At 33.4% G+C, this 22,125-nt stretch overlaps 1 protein-coding gene across 13 annotated transcripts in view; it reads right to left on the bottom strand.

The window, feature by feature from the left end:
* RYR3 (ryanodine receptor 3) overlaps positions 1-22,125 on the bottom strand; it is a 193,859-nt gene that overhangs the window by 132,360 nt on the left and 39,374 nt on the right. For 7 of the 13 annotated variants that reach the window (XM_064424152.1, XM_064424158.1, XM_064424155.1 and 4 more), the window contains exons 2-11: positions 13,792-13,911; positions 11,933-12,040; positions 11,007-11,018; positions 10,627-10,701; positions 9,539-9,617; positions 6,999-7,111; positions 6,549-6,648; positions 5,370-5,463; positions 2,207-2,281; positions 1,181-1,337 (exon numbers count right to left, since the gene is read on the bottom strand). In XM_064424152.1, coding sequence (XP_064280222.1) covers positions 1,181-1,337; positions 2,207-2,281; positions 5,370-5,463; positions 6,549-6,648; positions 6,999-7,111; positions 9,539-9,617; positions 10,627-10,701; positions 11,007-11,018; positions 11,933-12,040; positions 13,792-13,911 — 933 coding nt within the window. The remainder of the gene's footprint in view (positions 1-1,180; positions 1,338-2,206; positions 2,282-5,369; positions 5,464-6,548; positions 6,649-6,998; positions 7,112-9,538; positions 9,618-10,626; positions 10,702-11,006; positions 11,019-11,932; positions 12,041-13,791; positions 13,912-22,125) is intronic. The other 6 variants (XM_064424156.1, XM_064424160.1, XM_064424166.1 and 3 more) reach the window with 1 other exon arrangement.

Raw genomic sequence — 22,125 nt, 5'->3', positions numbered from 1 at the left:
ACTCCTGTGATACTCACCATTCTTACCAATGATTTTCCCATAATGGCAAAAAATTACATCTGTAATAAATTCTCCAGCACAACATCATATGTACAATCTATAGTGCATAGCCTTTACACTGAATAAAAAATGAAAAACTATGTTGTAAGTAAATCTAAACAATCTAAGAAAATTTCCTGACAGCTTTTCAATTATTTTGATTGGTTAAAATAAAAATTTATGAAATATCATATGCAGACACACTAATAAACAACATTATTTTTAACATGCTAAAAAGAAGTATTTGATTTATTATACAAACAAAAGTCTAGCATTTGTCAATGCTAGAAAAATGTCTTACTGTTAGATTTTATCTACTTATAACTAGTTTTAAATTCTTTCTTTTTGGGATTTATTTTTCTAAAGGATCATATAGCATTCAGAATTATGTGGAAAATTTAGCTTTTTTTAGTTAATAAAAAACTCCATTGTAACAGCTATGGCGACTATAAGTAAAATCATGAAAGAACATAAAAAATTTGGGTCATCTTTGATTATAAAACCTTTCACATCCTAGGGAAAAAAAAAGGTATTAATTTTGCCTACCTCCATAATCATTCTTCATTGTCTCTCCCTTGTAATGTTTTTTCCCAGCTGGAAACAATGAAAAAGCTAATAACATGCAATTAGCAGCTCACTAAAGAGCATAATTTGAAAACATATGGTTTAAAAATCATTGCTATATTTGCCTTACATTTAGGAAAAATTTGATTGTGTTCTGTTCTTATCAGCACACTGCACAAAGAATAGCAACTGAACTGAATTCAATTTAATTCAATTATGACAGATAGATCTGGAATGTTTAACACTCTAATGAGATTCTGTCCAACTAAAATAAGTCTATAATTATTAAAGTATTCATATTAAACCACCATATCTTGCAGAGTATTCAGTTTTAATTTGCTTTTTTAAAACTGGTTACAGTTTAGTTTATTCTAAAGTTTATCAATCACCCTTATTTTTCCTCCATAAGACCTTTGTTATTTTTGACACAGGTTGTTTACATTTGACTTTAAATGCACAATCCCTAGTATTAGCTTCAATTTAGAAATTACTTGTAATTTCTAGAGTTGTTGAAACAATTCAGATTTAGTCTTTGACTGCTCCACATTCAGAACAAATTTGCATGGTTTTTATTTACCTTTGTTGCTCTAAAACAAAAGGCTGTAGATGCTGTGTCTGACTTTTCTCTGTCTAATATTACTACTCCTTCATCCTCATTCAGAGCCAAGTATTTTCCTGTTGTAATGTGTCGAAGACGAAAAGGCTGCCCCCATCTGATGTTACTTCCACTCCAGCTAAACAGAAGAGACATCAAAAAATAGTTGAAGTAAGTAGAACATTAGGTTTTAAAAGATGTTCAGAAAACAGAGTATGCTATATATATATATTCCTTTTTTTGGTTCTGATTACTATACTTGCATTAAATCAGACACAAAACTGTTAACTCATTTGCAAAGGGAGCCCTGGAAAGGGTTATGGCTTCCATCTTCTTGTTTCTACACCCTCTCTCCATCTTATCAGGGTGTTACATATGGTGTCCATAAAAACATCCTACGTGTGTAGATTAACTACTGTATTTTAGCTGACTGACTAAACAAATTAAACCTAAGGGGGGACTTGACATGCCACAGAATTATCTGTGTTAGTTATGAGGGTATTTCACTTACAATCACATACACACCAAGGGTAGAACAAACACACAGTTCAGATGGCCATCAAATGCCATACATACTCTTACATGATATATTGAAATTTCACATGCAGGGAAATAACAGACAGACAATCACATAGGAAGGAGATAATCTTTAAAAAAAACAAAAAAAAAACCAAAAAAACCCCAATAAATACTGAAGGGGTAGGTATTATTGCTCTTATTTCCATTCATGCTTATAAAACTCCAAGTAAAACTAGGAATGCATTTCACTTTTGGAAAGAAGCAATGCTTTAAGTACACATATATCATAGACAGTACTGCTTTTGATATGGGAGACAGAAAAAAATCCATTCTATCAGAGTACATTGCTTTTTATTATTGACAAAGAGCTTACTAACACGTATCATAAAGTGTGGCAAATATATATTCTGTATTAAGTACCTGTAACAATCAAATCTTTATTAATATAAGAAAAGTTGCCAACCAAAAAAGGTTTTAAAATATCAGTACCTTATTCGAAGGGGTTCTACTCTCCACAATGACCTTGCTCGAATGCCAGCTCCTCCGGTTTCATAAAATACTTTCCTACAGAAAAGATTCAGAAGACCATCTTCTTGTGTTTATTTGTGCTTCTATAGAATTTATAACTTACTTGTCTGGAAACTATACATGACTCACTACTTTTTTCCCAGTAAACAAATGTCAATGAATGAACAGAAGATTCCTACTCATCAGTGAGACTATGATAAACAAACCAAATATCCCAGGTAAATTAGATTATTTCCAATAAAGCAGTTCCTCTCAGGAGCTGATAAAATGTCTAGCCTTGAATGTGGCTGGGAAACTTTTTCTGTCATTTATTCTGCCATAAAAATATGTAATTCCTACAGTTCCCAAGATATTAATCTACATTACCAATGGTTATTTTAAAATATGGTATGTATTTAAAAAGATATACATTTTCAGATAAAAACAACAAGAACACAACATCAGAGACTTCATTCCAAAAATTATTTCTATGATTTTTTATTAAAGGGCCAGAAATAGTAGTGATAACAAGAATTCTGTATTATAATCCTCACAAAATCAATAATGCATTCAGAGAAATAAAAAACAAGAAGGGAAAGGATTAAGCCTTTACTATAATTTAGTTTTCTTGAACTATTGGCTGAGGATTGGTAATGTCTAGTGTCTAACTAGACATTGCTAACGTCGAGTTCTAGTGCAGCAAATAATACTCTACTCAATAATCAAATATAAACAAAGAAAAACTCTGGTGGATTAGCCCTGTTCACATGAAGTTTTTAATATTTTATTAAATGTTTTATTAAACATTCATGTTTTGTCATCTAATCACCAGAAGTTGTAGATACTTTCTCATTTATAATGAGTATAAGAAATATAATGGATAGTAGGATAGGTCTGAATGCCAACCAAAAGATGAAAAACTTTCTTACATATTATTTCTCTGAGAAGGACTAATCCACCCTAGCATGCACAGAGGCTGGACCTTCAATAGTACTTAACTGTCTGAAAAAATGTGCAGCAAGGGAATTTAAAATCTGCCTTCCTGCTCTGGCAAACTCGACTGAATACAGCAAATGCATGCATAAAGATGTCACAATCTAGATGTTATATAGCTGAATGAAAGTAGCAGCTTGAAATGCGGATTTTTAACTAGCTTATCAAATTGTCAAATTCTTTTCCTATTTTTGACAGCTAGTAGGCAAAAATTTAAAAAGCTGTTTAGTATTGTTCTTATGCGACTATGGTCCTGAAAATCAACTTTTGAAACAAAAGTTTTATTTTTCTGAACAAGTATTTTATCTGAACATGTATTTCTGCACATTCTTCTACTGAGAACACTTAAGGGTCTCTTTTCTGAGCAAAACCAATAAAATCCAGGACGAATCATGAAGTATACTGGAGCATGGCTAACCATTTGCACCCAACAGCTTTATAAGATGATGGCCTTGTATTTACACCTCTACTTTACTGAGGAGTCACGCTTAAGGCACATATGTGATATCAAATATTTCAAAATGTTAGTTCACCAGAAGAGTAAGAATAACTGTTCCTCATAGTAAAGGTAGTAATATTCCCTACACATCTTGCACGAAAATTATTGGTACTCTAGAATAAAAATAAACCAAAAAATCCCTAGCTTTCAACTCATCTTTATTTCCAGTCTCTATGAATTTGATCTTTCTAGGTCATTTCCAGCCTGGGCTGTTACATGAGTCTCTGTATATACTGAATGCACAATAAATATCTGGAGTTCTCCATTTTCATTCTATGTCTCTGGTCCTGCTGACCTTACTGATTTTACTTTTGGCAGACTCTAAATCCTAGCTGAGCTCAAAACTAAGTATGCATTTCCACTCCCTCTGGCCTCCTTCACATCTCCTTGACCCAATGCAACCATTTTCTCTCTAAAGGACTATCATAGGTGTAGTCCAGTATCATAGAGACAGTTCAGTTCAGCTGATATAGTCATAGTCTCTCTTCACTTCTTATGCTTTTAATTTCTATACATTTAAAAAATTCAGCTCTTTTTCCAGCTTTCTCTATATGTAATGCTGGACTAGAAGTAGTGACCTGCTCTTTGGTAACAAAGCTGCATGTAAAAAAGAATTGCTGCTTTTTCACAACAGCATTTTTCCATCTAATTGTTACCATGTATCCATCTTTTTTTCTTTCTTGCCAAGCCAGTCTTTTTGATGTTCAATATGTCCACCCTAAGTATTTCCATTTGATCTGTAGAAAAAGACCTTAGGATTCTTGTCAGAGAATAGTCTCTTTGTGATTTTTAAAAAGCATTATTTACAGACGCATTCAAAAAAGGTTTTTGTTTCATGAAAAGAGAAATCTTCACTCTTGTCTAACAATTCACAAAGTAAATTTTTCTGGTTTTCAGTTTGGGTTCCCTTTAGGACTTGGAGACATTTTACTCCTCAGAAATATAAACATGGCAAATTTTGAGCTGACAAGTTTACCTGACATAATTGAATGTTACTTGTGGTATCACATTACCTAAAGCACAACTTATTTGCCCCAATAGGTAGAAAGGGCTTATTTGTTGAAGATGATTTTTAAAGCTAGCAGGTTTGTATAGTAAAATTATTAGCTTGCTTTGCTTCTGATTAACAAAAAAAATTAAGAACACAGAAAAGTTCAAATAATAAGTCAACGTAATAGATGATATATGTAGATATAAATGTAATACAAAAGTAGTTTAGTCTAGCTAGTATGATGTAATTTTTTAACATGTTATTCAGATTTGAGAAAGATTAAAATTTGCAAAAAAAAGTGCAAAATATATAAAATATGAAAGTCATTGCAGAGGCCAAACTTAGAGATTTCTCATGGATTTTTTTCACGGATTTTTTTTCACATTACCATCTTCCTGCTAACACTCCTACTTGTAGCAGTATGAACTAGAGACAAGCTACATAACAGGATGAAATCTCAGTGAAAATCAACTACTTAAATTTCAACAATGAAAGAATTCATGGCTGATTTTCAGCTCAGTAGGTCTCAATTTCTTGTACAATGTCACTGCCTAATTAAAGACTGCTGTAAATAGTGTTAAACCTACCTAACCTCAAATTCAACTGACATCCTCTTTCCTTTCTGAAAGAAGGAAATGTTAAAAAAATGCACCATCACTTACTTGTGCTGTGAATCATTCTGGTCTGTAGATGGAATTGTCAAGCACTCATCATGGCCATGGAAAAAACGTACTACATGCCCACCAAGAAGATATCCTGAAAAAGAAGCTCAATTACATGCTAAAACATTGAATATGAAAATAACTCCTTCATAAAAGTTAAAAAAATTCAAGACCCAGATATGATTTTTTCCACATTTTCACTCATAACTGAATCTAAACAAGAAAAAATTGAATGTGTCAACATACTATTTTTAGTACCTTTTATTAAAAAAAAATTTCTTCTAAAAATGAAAACAAAACAAAAGCAAATTTTTAACCTTTAAAACTCAAATTAGGATTCTGAGACAGAAACTGAAGTTAAAAACTTTAAAACAACAAAAACAATTATGGCTTTGAAAATTGAATGCTTTAGTAAAAGCCAAATCAAACAGATAATACCATTGTTTCCTCCCCCTTAATACAGTTTAAATTATTTCAATACAAAACAGTTTCATGACTTCATAATTTGTTTCTGAAATTTATCATTTGTGTCAAAATCTAAGGTGCACAGTGCCAGCAGGAAATAGAGGGCAGAAAAACACTTTGCAGATCTGAAGATTATTTTTAATGGAAACTAACTTTCCAACCCATTAAAGAGTACAGGTCAAAACCAGGCACTCTGCCTCATGTTAAAAATGAAAAGACAAAGAAGGTGTAGGAGAATAACTCATCAGATCCTAGTCCAAACCATTCTGACCTTATAAGTGAAGTTATTGCCTTTTAAAAGAGCACATATTAAGGAGGAGGGGTAGAAGGAAGCCTTCATACTCGCCAGCTGATTCAACATACATTTGTAAATGAGGAAAACTGTAACTGACAATTACCATCTTGTCATTTAATATAAAAGTCAAAGAAAAGAAACAAAATGTAAGAAAATGTAATTTTCTTTTATTTATATTTTCTTTAAGGTTTTACAAATATCACTGCATTGTCTAATTCCTAATCCAGTTTTAGACTCAGCTGATGTACCTGTATTTCCCTGTTTTCAAGAATTCTCCTCTCTCAAGCTCCTTTTCTTTATTTTCATTAAACTTTTTCGTTGACATTCTGAGGGGAATTTGTTTTTTAATTTTCCTCTTTATCAAAAGCATGTAAATTAATCTAATTTATATACATATCTCAATAAATAAAATGGCAAACCTTCTGTGATGTTGCTTCCTGAGCATATAGGATGTACATTCCACAGTGTCTGCATAAAGGAGGCATCCACCTGAATATTTCCATTGGACACGGAGAGATGCTGAAACAAGACAATGGTAACAGGAAACAATGAAAATTTTGCACTTAAAATATTTAGTACATTAATTTATCAACAGAGGAGAATGTATCATAAAGTAAATACACACATTTCTTCTAAAATTAGTATTCTTCTAAAATTTGGGGAAAAGGTGTGGAAGCAGTCTCGCCCTGGAGGACGGACTCACAAGCACGCAAACAACCCTTTCAGTGCAGAAAAACAAAAATGCATTACAACCATTGCTCCCTAGATTAGAAGAAAATAATTCATGAGAATCCCAACCAATCTCCGATATCCCCACAGAACTTTGTATTTTCCCACCATTTGACCACCACCTAAAGAAACAAACTCACCAAGTATCTTTCAGAGGACACGCTGACCAGGATAAGGTCATCACCTATCCGAACTTTTTCTCCTTCTGACCTTTGCTTAGACGCAGGGTGTATTGTCCACCAGCATGCCTCACCTAAAGGACAGAGGCACTAATCAAAGTTCTACAAAACAGACAACTCCCAAGAAATCAAAGGATATCTTTATACAACACTAAAATATCATTATAAAAATTGTCTTGTGAGACATTCATCTTATAAAATCACATCATTACTCTTTTCAGTGATTTTCCATGCTTTTCTTTTTCCTTGAAACTTTTTGTCATATAATCTTTGGCATAGATGATATTTTCCTTTTCAAGTACTTTTAAAGGGATTGTTTACAAAACACCACTCAAAACTGCTCTCCTTTGGAGGCTCTCCTTGCCAGGAAATTGCTGACACCTATCTTGGTCCTATTTATCACCTTTTGTCTCCTCTTTTATTAATGGTCATATTTAATTCACAACTTTCTGTATCACACAGCATAACAAACTTGGAAGCAGTTCCACTAGCCCTAGAGACCATATAATTACGAAATAGCCAAGCCTAAGGGTGACAACCATAGAACGTTTCCTACAGATGAAATGTAAGATTCCAGGTTACTCTGCACAGACACACACACATACACACAGAGAACCACACACACACAGACATTCTGGGAAGATTACCTAGTTCATTTCACAATTTCGCACTCTTCAGAGTGTGAAAGACAAGACCTTGAGGAAAACAAGTTGAATAAGACTTTCTCACCAGATAATGCAAAGTGAGGGGAAAAAAAAACAATTGGGTTGACTCAGAGTAAAAAAATTTGTTTGATTAAGATATTTCATGTAAAACCTCCTTAAAACAAAATTTGAAGGTTATGAAACTAATTATCGTGAAGACAATAAATAGAAGTTACATCCATATAGATGTAAGATGCTAAATCTTCAAACGGAAAAATTTTTTATAGGCACTGGCTTGTCCTTCTGCTATATGAAGAACACTTCCTGCAGCAGATACTGATTCATTAGCACAGTTTCATAGGTGAGGGAGTAGAGCAAGGGGAAGTGATAATACGGCACTCAGTTTTTGAGCTTTCCAGACAAGCAGTTGTTATCAAAGCCCTCAAACTAAGCTTTTTTGAGTCTTACCTATGTGTACAAGGGTTTTGTTGTGTATGTACAGTTAAGCAAATACCAATTAAACAACTACAGATACTTGTTATAAAACTCCATAGACAGAAGCAGATATATGTACTATAATTCTTTAAAAAGCTATAAAATTTTAAAAATTTATTTCACTGAAACTATTTTAGTAGTGATTAAACACACATATTCCTTTTATCACAAACATTCCTTTTGTCAACATTCTTAAAGAAAATGTTCTCCATCTAAGGCAAAAAAGAAAGACAGCCAAGGAGCAGTCAGCTAATATCAGTCTAAAGCAATCTTCTGTGTGGCTATAAACATCTGAAAGACAAACTTCACTCATTCAAAAGACAAACTTCTGTAGAGAGTCACCTGAACAGATTCAAAGATTATGACTTACAAAGGTTTTAGCACCTACACTGCCCATGCCTCTCCATCATCAATTTGTCTATTTGACTTTAATTTATTTTCAAAATAATGATAAAACAATAGAAACCAGATTTATATTAACACAAACAGTATTTTGTTATTTCAGCTGTGCGTGAATGAAGTGCGTATACAGGTACTTAGATTTTCCCTTCAAGACATATGTCTGGGCCCAATTATTACAGAGTCACCTGTTACTTTCTGAGGAGTACTCATCACTTTCAGCAACCATGAGCACTCTGTACTCAGCAGCATGAAAATCTTTTTGTGGCTCTTTTTGGCTAACTTACCTTTAAATTTATTTAATATAGCTCCAGTGCCAACTCATAATTTATATGCATTTTCATGGAAGCACATTTTTTTTCACTATATTTCTATCACCAGTAATGGTAATGGCAATACTCCCAGAAATACATTAATTAGATTTTAAATCTTTCTCGTAATGTCAGGTTTGTGTTGTATCTCTTCTACTTTGTCTCTTTATTGGTTTGTCCATATTACAAACATATTTCTATCCAGCTCTTTTAACAATGTGTTCATTGTTACATATTTTCTGGTTTCCTGCACTACAAGTTGCAAATGTCTTTTGTTACCTGGTTACAATGTATATTGTGAATGCACCAGTACATGGCTTTTCTGTACTCTAAGTGTCAAAACAAAATAAAACAAAAAAACCTAAACAAAACCAGAAAATTTGTTTTATTCAACATACATTTCTTACTTTGACCATTATCATGCATTTTATTGCAGTTGTGTTGTCAGTTTAATTGCAAGACTCTCTCACATTCTTACACAAAGTAATTTAATGTGCTGAAAGTTGCAGTACTGTCATTTCTTTCAGTCATTTTTTCTGATGAACACATAAGGAAGGATCCCATTCATAAGCTTACAGTTACATTAAACTCAATGCCTCTTCTAAAACCAGAAATGGGTAACCCATTCTCCTTCAAAAATAACTTGCCATACCTGCTGCATTTTCTCGTAATCCCACATCAAATGCAAGTTTATCTGTCTGGGATCTTGATGATGTTAAACATGTCAAATACTGCAAAACAGTGATGTTATTGAAAAAAAAAAAAAACCAAACCAAAAAACCCAACAGTATCCATTAACACACATATCAAATTAATACATTGACATTACTTCCTCTTACTATCATATTTGATTTTTTCAGTGAGTTAAAGGTGATGTTGTTATTCATACAGAAGCACTTCCTGAACTTTAAACATCAAAATCTACTGCAACACATTTCCACTTCAGCTGTGCAATTTAGCTTCTACCTTCTGAAGTTTCATACAGCTCATCAGATAGGAACAGGCAAACATCTAATTACAACCCTATCATAATAAATTTGATTCATGAAAACATTAAAAAAAACATACCAAAAGGTAGTAATTACACTTGCAGCTCTGGTATATCAAGGCAACTATAATTTTCAAGGTTCATAAACATAAGCAACATAGAAGATTAATGTAGCATTTGAAGATTAATGTAGCATTTTCTAGTACGAGAAAAAGGAGGGAAAGCATTTTCCTGACTTCTCATTTCTTCAGCCTGTATTAGGTGTATTTATATGAGCCCTAGTAGGTCAAAAACGCAAAACAGCTGAAATTTTTCAGTTGTAAAACACAGTATGATGAAATTTATACAAGGCATCCTGAAGACAGCATCTTCATGGGCATAATCCATGGAAATTATGGGAAGTCAAATGGAACACCTTATAAAATATGATGGCTAAAAAAATAACATATATCAGAACAAATTAATTTGCTGTAGAAGTACTTGCTAATGGAAGTATCATTAAAATGGATTCCTTAAAGACACAGAAATAATAGATTTTAGTAGCTTCTCAGCTACAATTCTGAATTAGATCAAGAATCTGAATTTAAATAAGTCTATTGCATTGAGACACCGTAATTTATTAAATTCTTTCTCATCTAGTGCAGAAGATAGCTTGGAAAGAGCGTTATTCCAAATTTTTAGGGTTTTTTATTTTAGTGAAAAGACATTTCTTATCTGTGCTACTCATTCTGTGCAGGTGCTCCCCCGCTTACCATTTCACTGAAGGAATGTCGAAGCAGTATGGCGTGGCCGTACAGCAGGGTCCGGTGGCCACCCCCTTGGGCTGCCTGCAGAACAGGATGGAGAAGGTCAGAACTCCACTGCTCTGAGAGGACCATGATCAGAACTACACAACAGCATGGAGAGCTGTGGCAGTTCAAAGAAGGAGTGCAAATGTTCCAACAATTATGAAATGTACACACTGGGGAAAAAATAATAATAATGAAGTCGATACAGCAATAGCCAAATATCTGCCAAAGGAAAAAGTGTTGTTCTTTGACAAAGGCTTTTATTGTTACCTAATTTTGATTATGATTTAGTAAAACACAGTATTTGCAAAAACATATTTTAAGTTAAATAAGATACTGCTTACCTTTCTTATAAACTTCATGCAGGCATTAAAAAGACCAAAACAACAACATAAATATATATATACACACATATATATACAGAAACTGAAATCTGAAAGAGAAAATAATATACTTACCGTCCAAAATAGTTTAAGCATATACTGAGAATATCTACTTGTTGATATTCATCTTTAACATAATTCAGATTCCTTAAAGCAACTGTGTCCACAGTTTTAACTAAGTACAGTTATTAATTTTGAATATGTAAAACTATGACAAGACAGGGAGTGGCAAAACTGGATTTTACATTTGCTTTCTTTAAAGCAAATTTCTTTTTAGTTCCTTTTGGATAGCATTTAAGGTCAGTTCTTGTCCTTGGATTCATTTTTAAAATTTTTTTTATTTTCATCATGGCTTATTTTATAGAGTGCAATGTAATTTCAGAAATAAAGAATCCCACTTTTTTATGCAGTGGAAAAGATAAGGTCAACATTAATGAAGTCTGAAAACCATGTATGCAAAGCTTGACAGTACAAGATCAAAGGTGATATAACTCCATCTTTCACATCTGTGCAATAATATGTGCCAGTTAAAGATCTGAAGCACAGAATAAGCCATTAGGTTATAAAATAAGTAAAGCCATAGAGTTTTATCATGCTTTGTTTGTAAAAGAACGAAAGTTCAATTCATTTTGATTCAGCTGAAATTGGAGAATTAGGGTCAAAGCAATCAAATTGATGATATTTCTTGATCTGTGGATCACAATTATTCAAAAGAGTTGCACCAGCTCCTCACTGCTGTAGAGAAATTAATGTGATTACAGAAATGGAGCAATAATGTCCCAAGAATACTGCAACATCAGGATCCTCTTCTAGAAAATCCTGGACAGGGAAAGAAATGAGGAAAATCTGTATTCAGATTTAACATTCTTTGAGGTCAATTTACTTACCCCTTCACTAGCATTGTCTCCTGTGCTGGCCAGCATCTCCTGAAGGGCTCTGACAGATAGTGACTGTTCAAGGACGAAATTACAGACACAGAGGTCTGGAGGGACATACTGTAAAAAATAAATTAAACAGTACATGAACAGATCAGCAGAACAGATGAAACAGTATGAAAAGTGTTTTGGAATATGCATTTATTTAAATTTTTGAATCTATACTTAATGTCTATGCTATTTATTTTTTTTTTTAGGTACATGCTACTCTCCTGTATGAAAACAATATAAATGCATTCTTCATGAATTCACAACACAGCACTTCTACTTTCCTTGAGCTGTATTCCTCACAGTTAAATGAAACTTCTTCAGGTTCAAATGCAAAAACTTTTCCCCTATGCATTATTGTTTTCCTGCCTTTTAGAATGACACCATGGATATTGTATTTGTTCTGTAATGTCGCTGACAAAACAGAAGAGAAGGTATATGATCTTATATCATTTATGAGGCTGATAGAAGATATTTACAGCAGTAACTAGATGGCTGAAATTCAAAATCTTATTATATAATAATATGATCTCTTTAAGGAAATCCTAATTTTTGAGTAATATGTCTGCTTTTTATGCAACATGAAACTTCACAGCAGACTTTTTTTTTCCCAATATCTTGGCACTGATATGTCCAAAGAAAGATATGTTCAAGAGAAAAAAGTCTCAAGGGGAACCAACAGTGTACATAAATATATGGCAGAAAGCACAAAGACAGATCCAGAGACTACACAGCAGAACCCAGTGAAAGGACAAGAGTAAATTGATACAAAGTGAAATACAGGAAATACTTTTAAAATATGGCAGATCTCCCTACTTTTACTGTGAGCATGGTAAACAGTGAAATAGATTGCCCAGAGAGGCTGTAAAGTCTCCACCCTTGGAGATACTCAAACTCTGATCCCAGTATCCTAAGCAATCTGTTCTGTCTGAAGTTATCCTAAGTAGATTTTGCACTAGATGACCTTCAGAGACTCTTCCCAGCTTAAACAACTCCCTGTTCTGTGATTCATGACAAAGATCATGGCTGCAGATGAGCCTTAAAGTGGATATGCACTTCTTTTTAAAATCAGTGATAAGAGAATAAAAGTCTTGATAATACTGCATTTTAAGATGATGAAAATTGAAGAAATAAAAACAATTAAGGAAAACGATGCAGAGAGAACCAAAGAGAAAGAGGAGGTCTTCCTCTGTTTGGTTTATTCCTAACATTATGCTTTAGTAGTGGTTTACAGTTTCATCTCTTCACTCCTTTCCCCTCTCAAGCTCTGACAATTACTCTGGGGGGATTTGGACTTTTTTTTTTTTTCTTCACATCTCTCTAGCCTCTTCTTTCAATTTTCAATCTTCTAAAATTCTCTTTTGCCTAATCATTCTTGTCTCTTTACATTTAACTTCCTGTTTGATAATGAAGTCAGGAGTAACACTTAATACCAGTAACTGACAGGTGATAATGCTTCCAAAATTGTCAATCCAGTGTATCAATATATTTGAATCTACATCAGTAACAGAAATATAAGAGCTCAGTGAACTTAAATATTAATAACAGTCTGGAGACCTAATCTTGAAAATAGGTAGTATTTCAGTCACAGGAAGTTTCTTAGTTAAAGAATAGCAGCTTTTCACTGTTCTCAGGTGTGCCTCAAAATTTGTTTGGAAGCTCTAGGAAATTTTTGCAAACAATTCTAAGATGCAGTCAGAAAAAAAGGCATACATAAAGTCCCTCTAGCATCAAATTTAAGAAACCATAATTAAATGTGGTTGCGAATAAGTAGGTTAACATTCACTGATCAGTTACACCAGTTGAGAGTATCAGCTTCTTACTTTAGCTTCTGATGTTGGCTCCAAAAAGCACAGGCGATTCCCAAGTCCCTCAGCTGCCAAGCAAAACTTCCTTTGTTCTTTGTGAATACTGGCAACACACTGAAGTACTACTTCATCATCCTGTCACAATACAAAGAACAAGAAAAAAAAAATTATTTTGAAGTTATATGCTCACATATAATGTTAACAAATCCTGCAACATCTGTTGAAAATTAATGCAATATACTTCTAAATCATATCATGTACATATGCAGATATTCTTTTGATGTATATCTATAACAAATCTACAAATATGTAAAGATTTCTATAGGGATTTATATTCAAGACTTCATCAAAGTGACGAAGACTGCACACTCTCTCCAAGGCTTTTGCAATTGTTGTCTCCTTTTGTTTCTTTAACAATAAAAAACAAACAGTGAGCACTCTGTTACTGTTTTACTCAGCTAAATACTTTTAATTCTTACACTAAAAACCTTTACTGCAAACAACAGTGCTATTTGTTAGCACGGTAAACTATCAACATTACTCCTCAGAAAGCAGAACCTTAACTTTTAAGTTTTCATGCAATATAGAAATCTCTGTGTACAGCCAGAGATCCAAGAGACATTTTTCAGGTGAAAGTTCAGTCACAAGAACTTGATCCTCAAAAGACATATCCCAAGAATAAGAACACTCTGGAAAAGCACTTTTACAAATTGCTGCATAATACAATGCCAAAGATATAAAGTGCCAAGCCCTTTTTCACCTCTTAATATGTGATACTAAAGCTGATATAAGCAAGTCAAAAGAGATGAATTTTAGTGTTTGACTGTGTCAAAGCTATATACAGAATTAAAAATAATTTTATTTTCCACAACTTGTCCACTAACTAAGAAAAAACCTCCGAGAGTACCATATAGAACAATTATTTTTGTACAGGCATGTATGTTTTGTTTACCAAAAGACACTGCCTGACAAGTTTTAAGGGGGCAGAAGCTGATATAACAGGAGTGATATGATATGATATGTCACTGAACCCTCCAGCTACAAAGTCCTACTGGTGTCAATTATTATTATCAAAGCAGATACACAACAGCCGCCTGTGCTGAGCACTGAGATCACTTGAACAATTATGTTCTAAAAGCAGCACTGCTATTTACACCTCCCTGATGCAACTGCAAGGCTATGACACTGCCACTGCTTTGGGCACTTGAAATAAAAGCTGGGAGAAGGAAAGCAATTTTCACCAAAGGAACTGAGTGACACACCCTTTAAAAAGGGACATCAAAAGCATGATTTCCACTTGTGTTATTTCACAGGTGCGGGCAATTTACAGGGCTATTTTTTAGGCAACCCTTCACTGCCTGCTTACCCCTTCTTACTGAAATAGTCAACTGTTACATTTCAGACTAATCAGCAGTTACAGCCAGTATTTTTCTTATCTAGCTTTGCATGATAATCAGGTGTGGTTTCAACAGTACAGAAAAAGAATTCCAGACATATTTGCAAACAATGCTAAAAAAATGTATCAGTTAGAATTAATTGATGCTAAAAAATTACCTTTCCTCCTGTTGCTTCTGCTTCCATTTCTATAAAGTGCTCTCTGAAATTTTCAGCTTTCAAGCTCATTAATAAAATATTTTTTTTCTCTTTGATATTCAGTGTAATAAGTTGCAAAATATTACCAGTACAATTAAATACTCATTACATGCCTTCCTTCATGAATTGTAAAAAATTTACATCAGAATCATGTGTGTTTGGTGGGAAAAAATTAGAACATATGTAAGATAAAAATAAATATATTTAGAATATTTTTCCTCATCTAGCTCCTGTATCAATATTTGAAAATAAATATTTTAGAGCTAAAAATAGTAAAATACTAAAACATGAATATATGAATAGCAAAATTTAGAAAAAAAAATTAGATTTACAAATTTGCACACACTTAGAATTACATTATTTCTCTATAACTCATATTGTATTTATGTTCCCTACTGCACTAAAGCATTCATCATTCCACAGTGTATATTGGTAGCCTCTATTGTAATTCATAATTCCCTAAAAAATAAAATTATATCTTCAGACTTTACAAGGGCACGTCCTATCTTTTATAGGATAATGGGCAACAGCTTCAAACTGAAAGCATCTAGGAAGCATCTAGGCTTGTAGTAGATGTACACTGGCACAGGTTGTCCAGAGAAATTGTGGATGCCCCAATCCCTGGATGTGTTGAATGCAAGGTTGGATGGGGCTCTGATTAATCTGCTCTAGTGGAAGGTTTCCCCACCCATGGCACTGGGGTGGAACTGGATGATCTTGAGCATCTTTTCCAACCCAAACTGTTGTATGATTCTATGAATATGAGTAAAACTTACTTAAAATGAGAATTAATCAATAAAATTAACTATTTTCTTTTAAAGTCAATATGCATAAAAGGGCATGGGTTCCTAATAAGAAGAAATTAATATTTTAATATTCCAGAATTCAGAAAAATAAACACTTAAAATTTACACTGGCATCAGAAAAACTTTATCAATCATTAAGTGCAATAATCTCAAAATACAAGCACAGAATGTCTTAAGTGTTTGCAGCATGCAACGCTGATGTTTTATGTTATTCCCCTAAATGGCCAATGTGCCCTTTCCTTTGTGCTACAACACTTAGCAAGCTGGGTATTTGCTATGTAGGATAAAAAGCTTCAATAGTCTATTAAAAGTGGCAAGAATATTATGTTACATAGTATTTCAGAATGTTTTGCAGAAAAGTTTTAAAAAGTATTCATTCATGACTGAGCATAAAGAATTAGCAAAGCCTATACAATCTGCAAATAAGACAATTAGTCCCTGTTAAGATGATTCAGTATTTACATATTCTCACTGAAAAAAAGCCATCATTCTGGCTGAGGCTTGTAATTGCTTTTCTGGCCTGAAGATGCTAATAGAAATGAGTTTTATGGAGTTGCTGCGCTATCATGAAAATGCAGACCATGTCTCAGCAGTACCTTGTTTTCAGTACCTAGTTTGTGAACCATGAATTCAACAAATTTAAATGGTTTTGATTCAGTAAGTGTTTAAAATGCATTTTTTCCTCATCTAGCAGCTCTGATATTTCCATATTCTAGTCCATTTATTTTGCGGGGGTGGGGTTTGGGGTTTTTGTGGGGGTTTTGTTGCTTGGTTTGTTTACTTGTTTGTTTTGGTGGGTTGGTTTTTAAGGAAACAGGCTTAGAGTTCACAGAATCACAGGAAGGAAAGGACACCCATAAACAATGGTCCACTACAGAAGGGCATTTGCACTAGAAACTGCTTTTGCTATTCTTCCTCAAAAAATACACACATTCTAAGCATCATTTAGTAATAACTGGTTTCCACCAGTGGCATCATCCAGCTAACCAGGAGATACATTCTAGATTACCATTATTCCATCTACTGACAAATACAGATGCGTAGAAATTCTTCACTTTTTTATTCTGAATGATGAGGAAGTGGAAGTTCTCCCCTTCAGTCCAGAAATCTTTTATCTGGTTAAGATTCATCTCTCAGCCCTTTAGCAAAAGGACACATACAGAGTAACTCCACCCCAAATCAAAGAAGGTTTATACACTAAAACATGCTGAAATTGCTAAAATATATTTCAGATGGTCTGAAACACTGCAGAATTCACCTAGTGTCATGTATCTAATGTGTCATAATACCATCCATTGTCCATTCATGTATTCATGGTTCATAACTTTTGGAGAAAGGAAAAAGACAGTTTCGGGGATTTGGGGTTCTTTTTGAAAATAGGTAACCACACAACTTTGTGTACTGCAAAAGTAAATTTCTACTTGCTTTGGCTAGAGCTGATGCTGTATTCCAAATTTGACTATATATCAATATATCTCAATTTATCAATATAAACTGAGAAACAAAGGTATTTCTAAAACAGTTACAAATTCAATATATTCTAATGTTGAGAATGAGCAAGTTACAAAAATAGAAATTGACTCTACACAAAAGCATGTCTTTTGTGAATACATTAAATATTTAAACTTTTTTAACAGAAAGCTTTTATTCCTAGCCTTCAGCAATACCGAATTAAGCAGTACACTATGAAACTTTTAAAATTAATTTTTAAAGGATCACAGTCCAGTAGTTTGTTACCAAACACTATTTTGTCTTGATGTTCAGGCTGTCGTCATCCTCAGGTTTCATAATATAAAGTGATGGTGAACTTAAACTGAGCTTCCTGTGACAAAATAGTAAGCCAAACCATAAGCAAAATCGATCTTTATTACTCAATTACTTGAGTTGCTGCAAAGGAATTCAATGATCAAAGGTGAATTAATGTATTGTTGACATGACCTTGCTCCTGCACTGTTCACTAGTTTTTCAATGCAGAATTTGAGAATAAGGAAATTCTAACAGTTAGTGGAACTCCTTCTTCATTTGTGTTGCATATTCTATAATTTAGAATTGTAGTGATTTATATAGTACACATAAATCTGAATAGGAGTTGCATTCAAAAATAGACACACTTCAAAAATTTTATACTATCAAGCACAGAACCATGAATACAGTAAATGTACACATGCAAATGTTGCTGGAAAATGCTACCATAGATTTTGTTTATTACCTACTGAGTCAACATCTACCTAATCTCTATAATATTCAGTGCTGAAAATAAACTGCTAAAATAAAATTGACATGGCATTGAAAATTAATCAATTCTAGATAATTAATCAACTTTGTTATTATACTACAAGAAGAAAGAGTTTTCTCAAAACAAATTGCATATTTTGCCTATAATTTACTCACAGCTGCAATAAACATTCAGATATGTACTTTCCCAGGAATGACTAACTTAAATGCAAAGTGATACAGAAATGTTTAAAAGTACATTCTTCTGTAAATCCATGGAAAACCATGATGATAATACATCCCTTCATTCAAGAATTATATATTACTATAAAAAAAAGCCAAAACATATCTGTAAAACATGGTAAAACAAGCACGCATATCAAGCTGATGCTCTATACAGGCCTGATTAATGTGAGACACTTGCTGATTATAGAGCAGTGCTGCAAAAATATGAACTAAGTAAAAACCCACAGCCACCTTCACTTTTTGGTAGACAACATTCTACTTGCATCTCTCCCTCTATCACAAAGCTCAGGATGTAAATAAACATCTTGATAACATTTGAACACTGGTTACAAAATTATTCTTTTACAGGATTGCATTTCTTTTGAGTTTTCTGGAATAATCTTGGAAAACAAGTGAAGTTCACAAAAAATTACAATCTAGAGCAATTACAATCTACATATTTTCTTCTCAAAATAAGGAACTATATGCAGAGTTGACAATCTTCTATCCAAAGATGGATTTGGTAAATTTGTTTGCGCCCACCAGTTCCTTGTTACTGCTGAACAGGCCTTTTTCTTTCCTGCTTTTACTACAGTCACAGCATGATGAGGAATTTGGGGAATTTGGGGATACATGGGAGGTTGGGAGGTGACACAGCCAGGGCAGGTGACCCCAATGACCAAAGGGGCATTCCAGATCATATGACATCATGCTCAGCATATACATATTAATATACATATTTCACTAAATAATTATTTTTAATTGTATTATTTATGTCCATAATAATTATACAAACAGTTTAAGTCTTATTCTCAAAAAATAATGCATCATAGCCAGTTTTTTTCAAAAAAGCAGGATTATATAGTCAATATCCACCTACAGCATGGGTAATACAGCAGCTTTAATAAAAGCTGTAGGTTAGGCCATTGAATGTCTAGACAGTGTTTTGTGGGAAGCAAGTCTCCATCACCAGACAACAGTGAAAATATAGAAGTCAAAGTGCTTTTTCACTTTATCTATTTTTTTTGGTAGAGTGATCAATCTCTGTGCTGTAAATTTTACACCATGTAAGGCTGATGATGTATATGAATGATTTGCCACACCCATTCCTTGGTTTGCTCATTAAAGAAGGTAATTGAAGAAAGGTGACTCAAATTAGCAAGCTGATGAAGCCTACCTAAATACTAGTATAAAAATAAAGTGACTTAACTATGTGTTTCTGTTGTATAAATCCATGTAAATGATCCATTAAAAAAGCATCCATAATTTACCTAGTTTCCAGCTTCTTAGTAGATATAGTCAATTGTTCCACTAATTCTAAAACTGAAGCTTCATAAAACACCTCATTAAAGGATTACACTACTTCCACATTTGAAAGAAACAGAACTTTTCAAACCTATAAAGTCATACACTATTTTTGGGATTTATTACTTCAGCTAATGTTACTGAAACAATTGGCAAATGTGTATTTTTTTCTCCCTTTTACATTGTCAAAAAATAATTTCATAAAACTGATACAGAAAATAGTTCTAATTTGGCATATTATTTCTGCTACTGATCTTCTACGTCAGATAAAGGATGTGGAAAAATTCTGGCTGCTGAATTTATTATTTACCAAGGCAACACAGTCTTAAATATTTAGACTTCCTAATTAAGTTCATAAAAATTAAAAGCCTCTTTGATTAAATCTTACTTGACTTGCTCTACGTTTGAGGCTATGATCCAAAAAAGTAACGTATTTATTTGCCATCTAGCCAGAACAATTCAGTTTGTTTAGGTTTCTGTACTGCAAAAATAATTTTCCTTCAATTAAGAACAATTGTGTATCACATGTCCATGCAGACATCAGATTCAGAGCAAAGTCCATAACTACATCAGAAGCCTTGCTTCATGGTCACATCACTTTTCCTCTGCCAAATAACTGAACTGTAACCCTCAACCAAAAATTCCCTGGGGGAAATTTCCAAAAGCTCTGCTGTATTAATCTTTATTTATTTGCTAAGGCAATTCAATTCTTAATAAAGAAAATAATTGTTCATTTTTGCATGATGACTGACACTCCTGTGTCACTGTTGAGTCAAAGATGACACAGAGTCATTTAATCAATACATTTCACATGATTGGTTAATTAAGAAACCACCCTTTGGTAAAAGTATTTCCATAACACATTCCAAATGTTCACAAACACCAGGTGCAGCAACCTAAGATAAGAATTGTTTATAATTCTTTCCTCTGAGCTTCTCTCAGCTTTTCCCAGAACCATGCCTGGGAAACTATCAGTTTCTCTCTCTCAGCATTCACACTCGCAAATAGTATGCAGTACAGATTTGACTAATTGAAATTTTGAATATTTTGGACTTTGTTTTTGTTGGAAGACATTTCTCACTTGAAAAATAATTTTAAAGTTACACCGCTAGTGTATGACATAGATTTTTCATTTTGCCTACTCTTTCCCAAGATAAAAAGCAACTTCTTTCTTTTTTTGACTAGTCACGAGAAAAAAGAAAGAGGAAACCAAGAAAAACCTCCAAAAACACTTTTAAGTCTCAAAACTGACCCAAAACCAAAACACATAGAAACAAAGAAAGAAACAAAAATTAACTGCACCCTACTAGGCTTACGCACTTACCTAGGTTACATTATAAATGCAACCTAGCATTCAGGTTTTTACTGAAGGCTCAGCATTGACCAGCAGTCCCCAGACATTGCTATGGATGTCTGTGGAATCCTGAGGTCCCCTGAATAGTGGGTGGCTGTTAGAGGCAGCTTTGCCTCACCACGCATGTGAGGAAAAGTGTGATACAGACAGGTGATGTGAAGGAGCAGGAGCCATCACCCTCAGCCTGTGGACTTTGACAGGGAGGACAACTCGTGATCCTCCTCTTTGGACATAAACTAAGAGTGTACATGGGGAAATAAAATGTATTGTGTCTGCTTTTATTCTCTTTTCTTCTTCAGATCAAAACAATGACAAGTCACCAAGTTCTTCAAAAACTCAAATCCCTCTTTTTAAGCTAATGTGAGTAATATGAGCTTTAATCCTGTGCTTCCTTATAAAATGAGAAACAAACAGAATGAAGAGGCAATATGTTATGTATATGATCCATGCTGAAGCTGTGTGAACATTTAAAAAGTTCTGGAAATAAAATAATTATTTTCAAACTTATGTTTGGACATACTTATTTGTCCTGATTCAAATGTTGTTTTAGGAAACTTTATGCTTCTATTCAACTTAAAAGGCTGTGTAACAGGTACTCACATTGTCATATTCTATTCAGTATTTCCATGTTTAATTTTCCAGAGTTTCAATCATATTATCAAGTAGCAGAAGAAAAAACCTGTTCCTGCTCATCAAAAAATACATAAATCAAAAATTATAATAATGGGAAAATTTTAAAGAAAACTGTAGACTGCTAAGAAAGATAAGTTATCCAGACAAAGTTATTACCTTTTTTTAAAAAAAAGATCCAAACTTCATTTCCAGCCATTAAAACATTTTTATTGTTTTTTC

The sequence above is a fragment of the Passer domesticus genome, chromosome 6 (assembly GCF_036417665.1).
Source record: "Passer domesticus isolate bPasDom1 chromosome 6, bPasDom1.hap1, whole genome shotgun sequence".
NCBI lineage: Eukaryota > Metazoa > Chordata > Aves > Passeriformes > Passeridae > Passer > Passer domesticus.
This window is presented reverse-complemented; position numbering and strand designations above follow the sequence as displayed.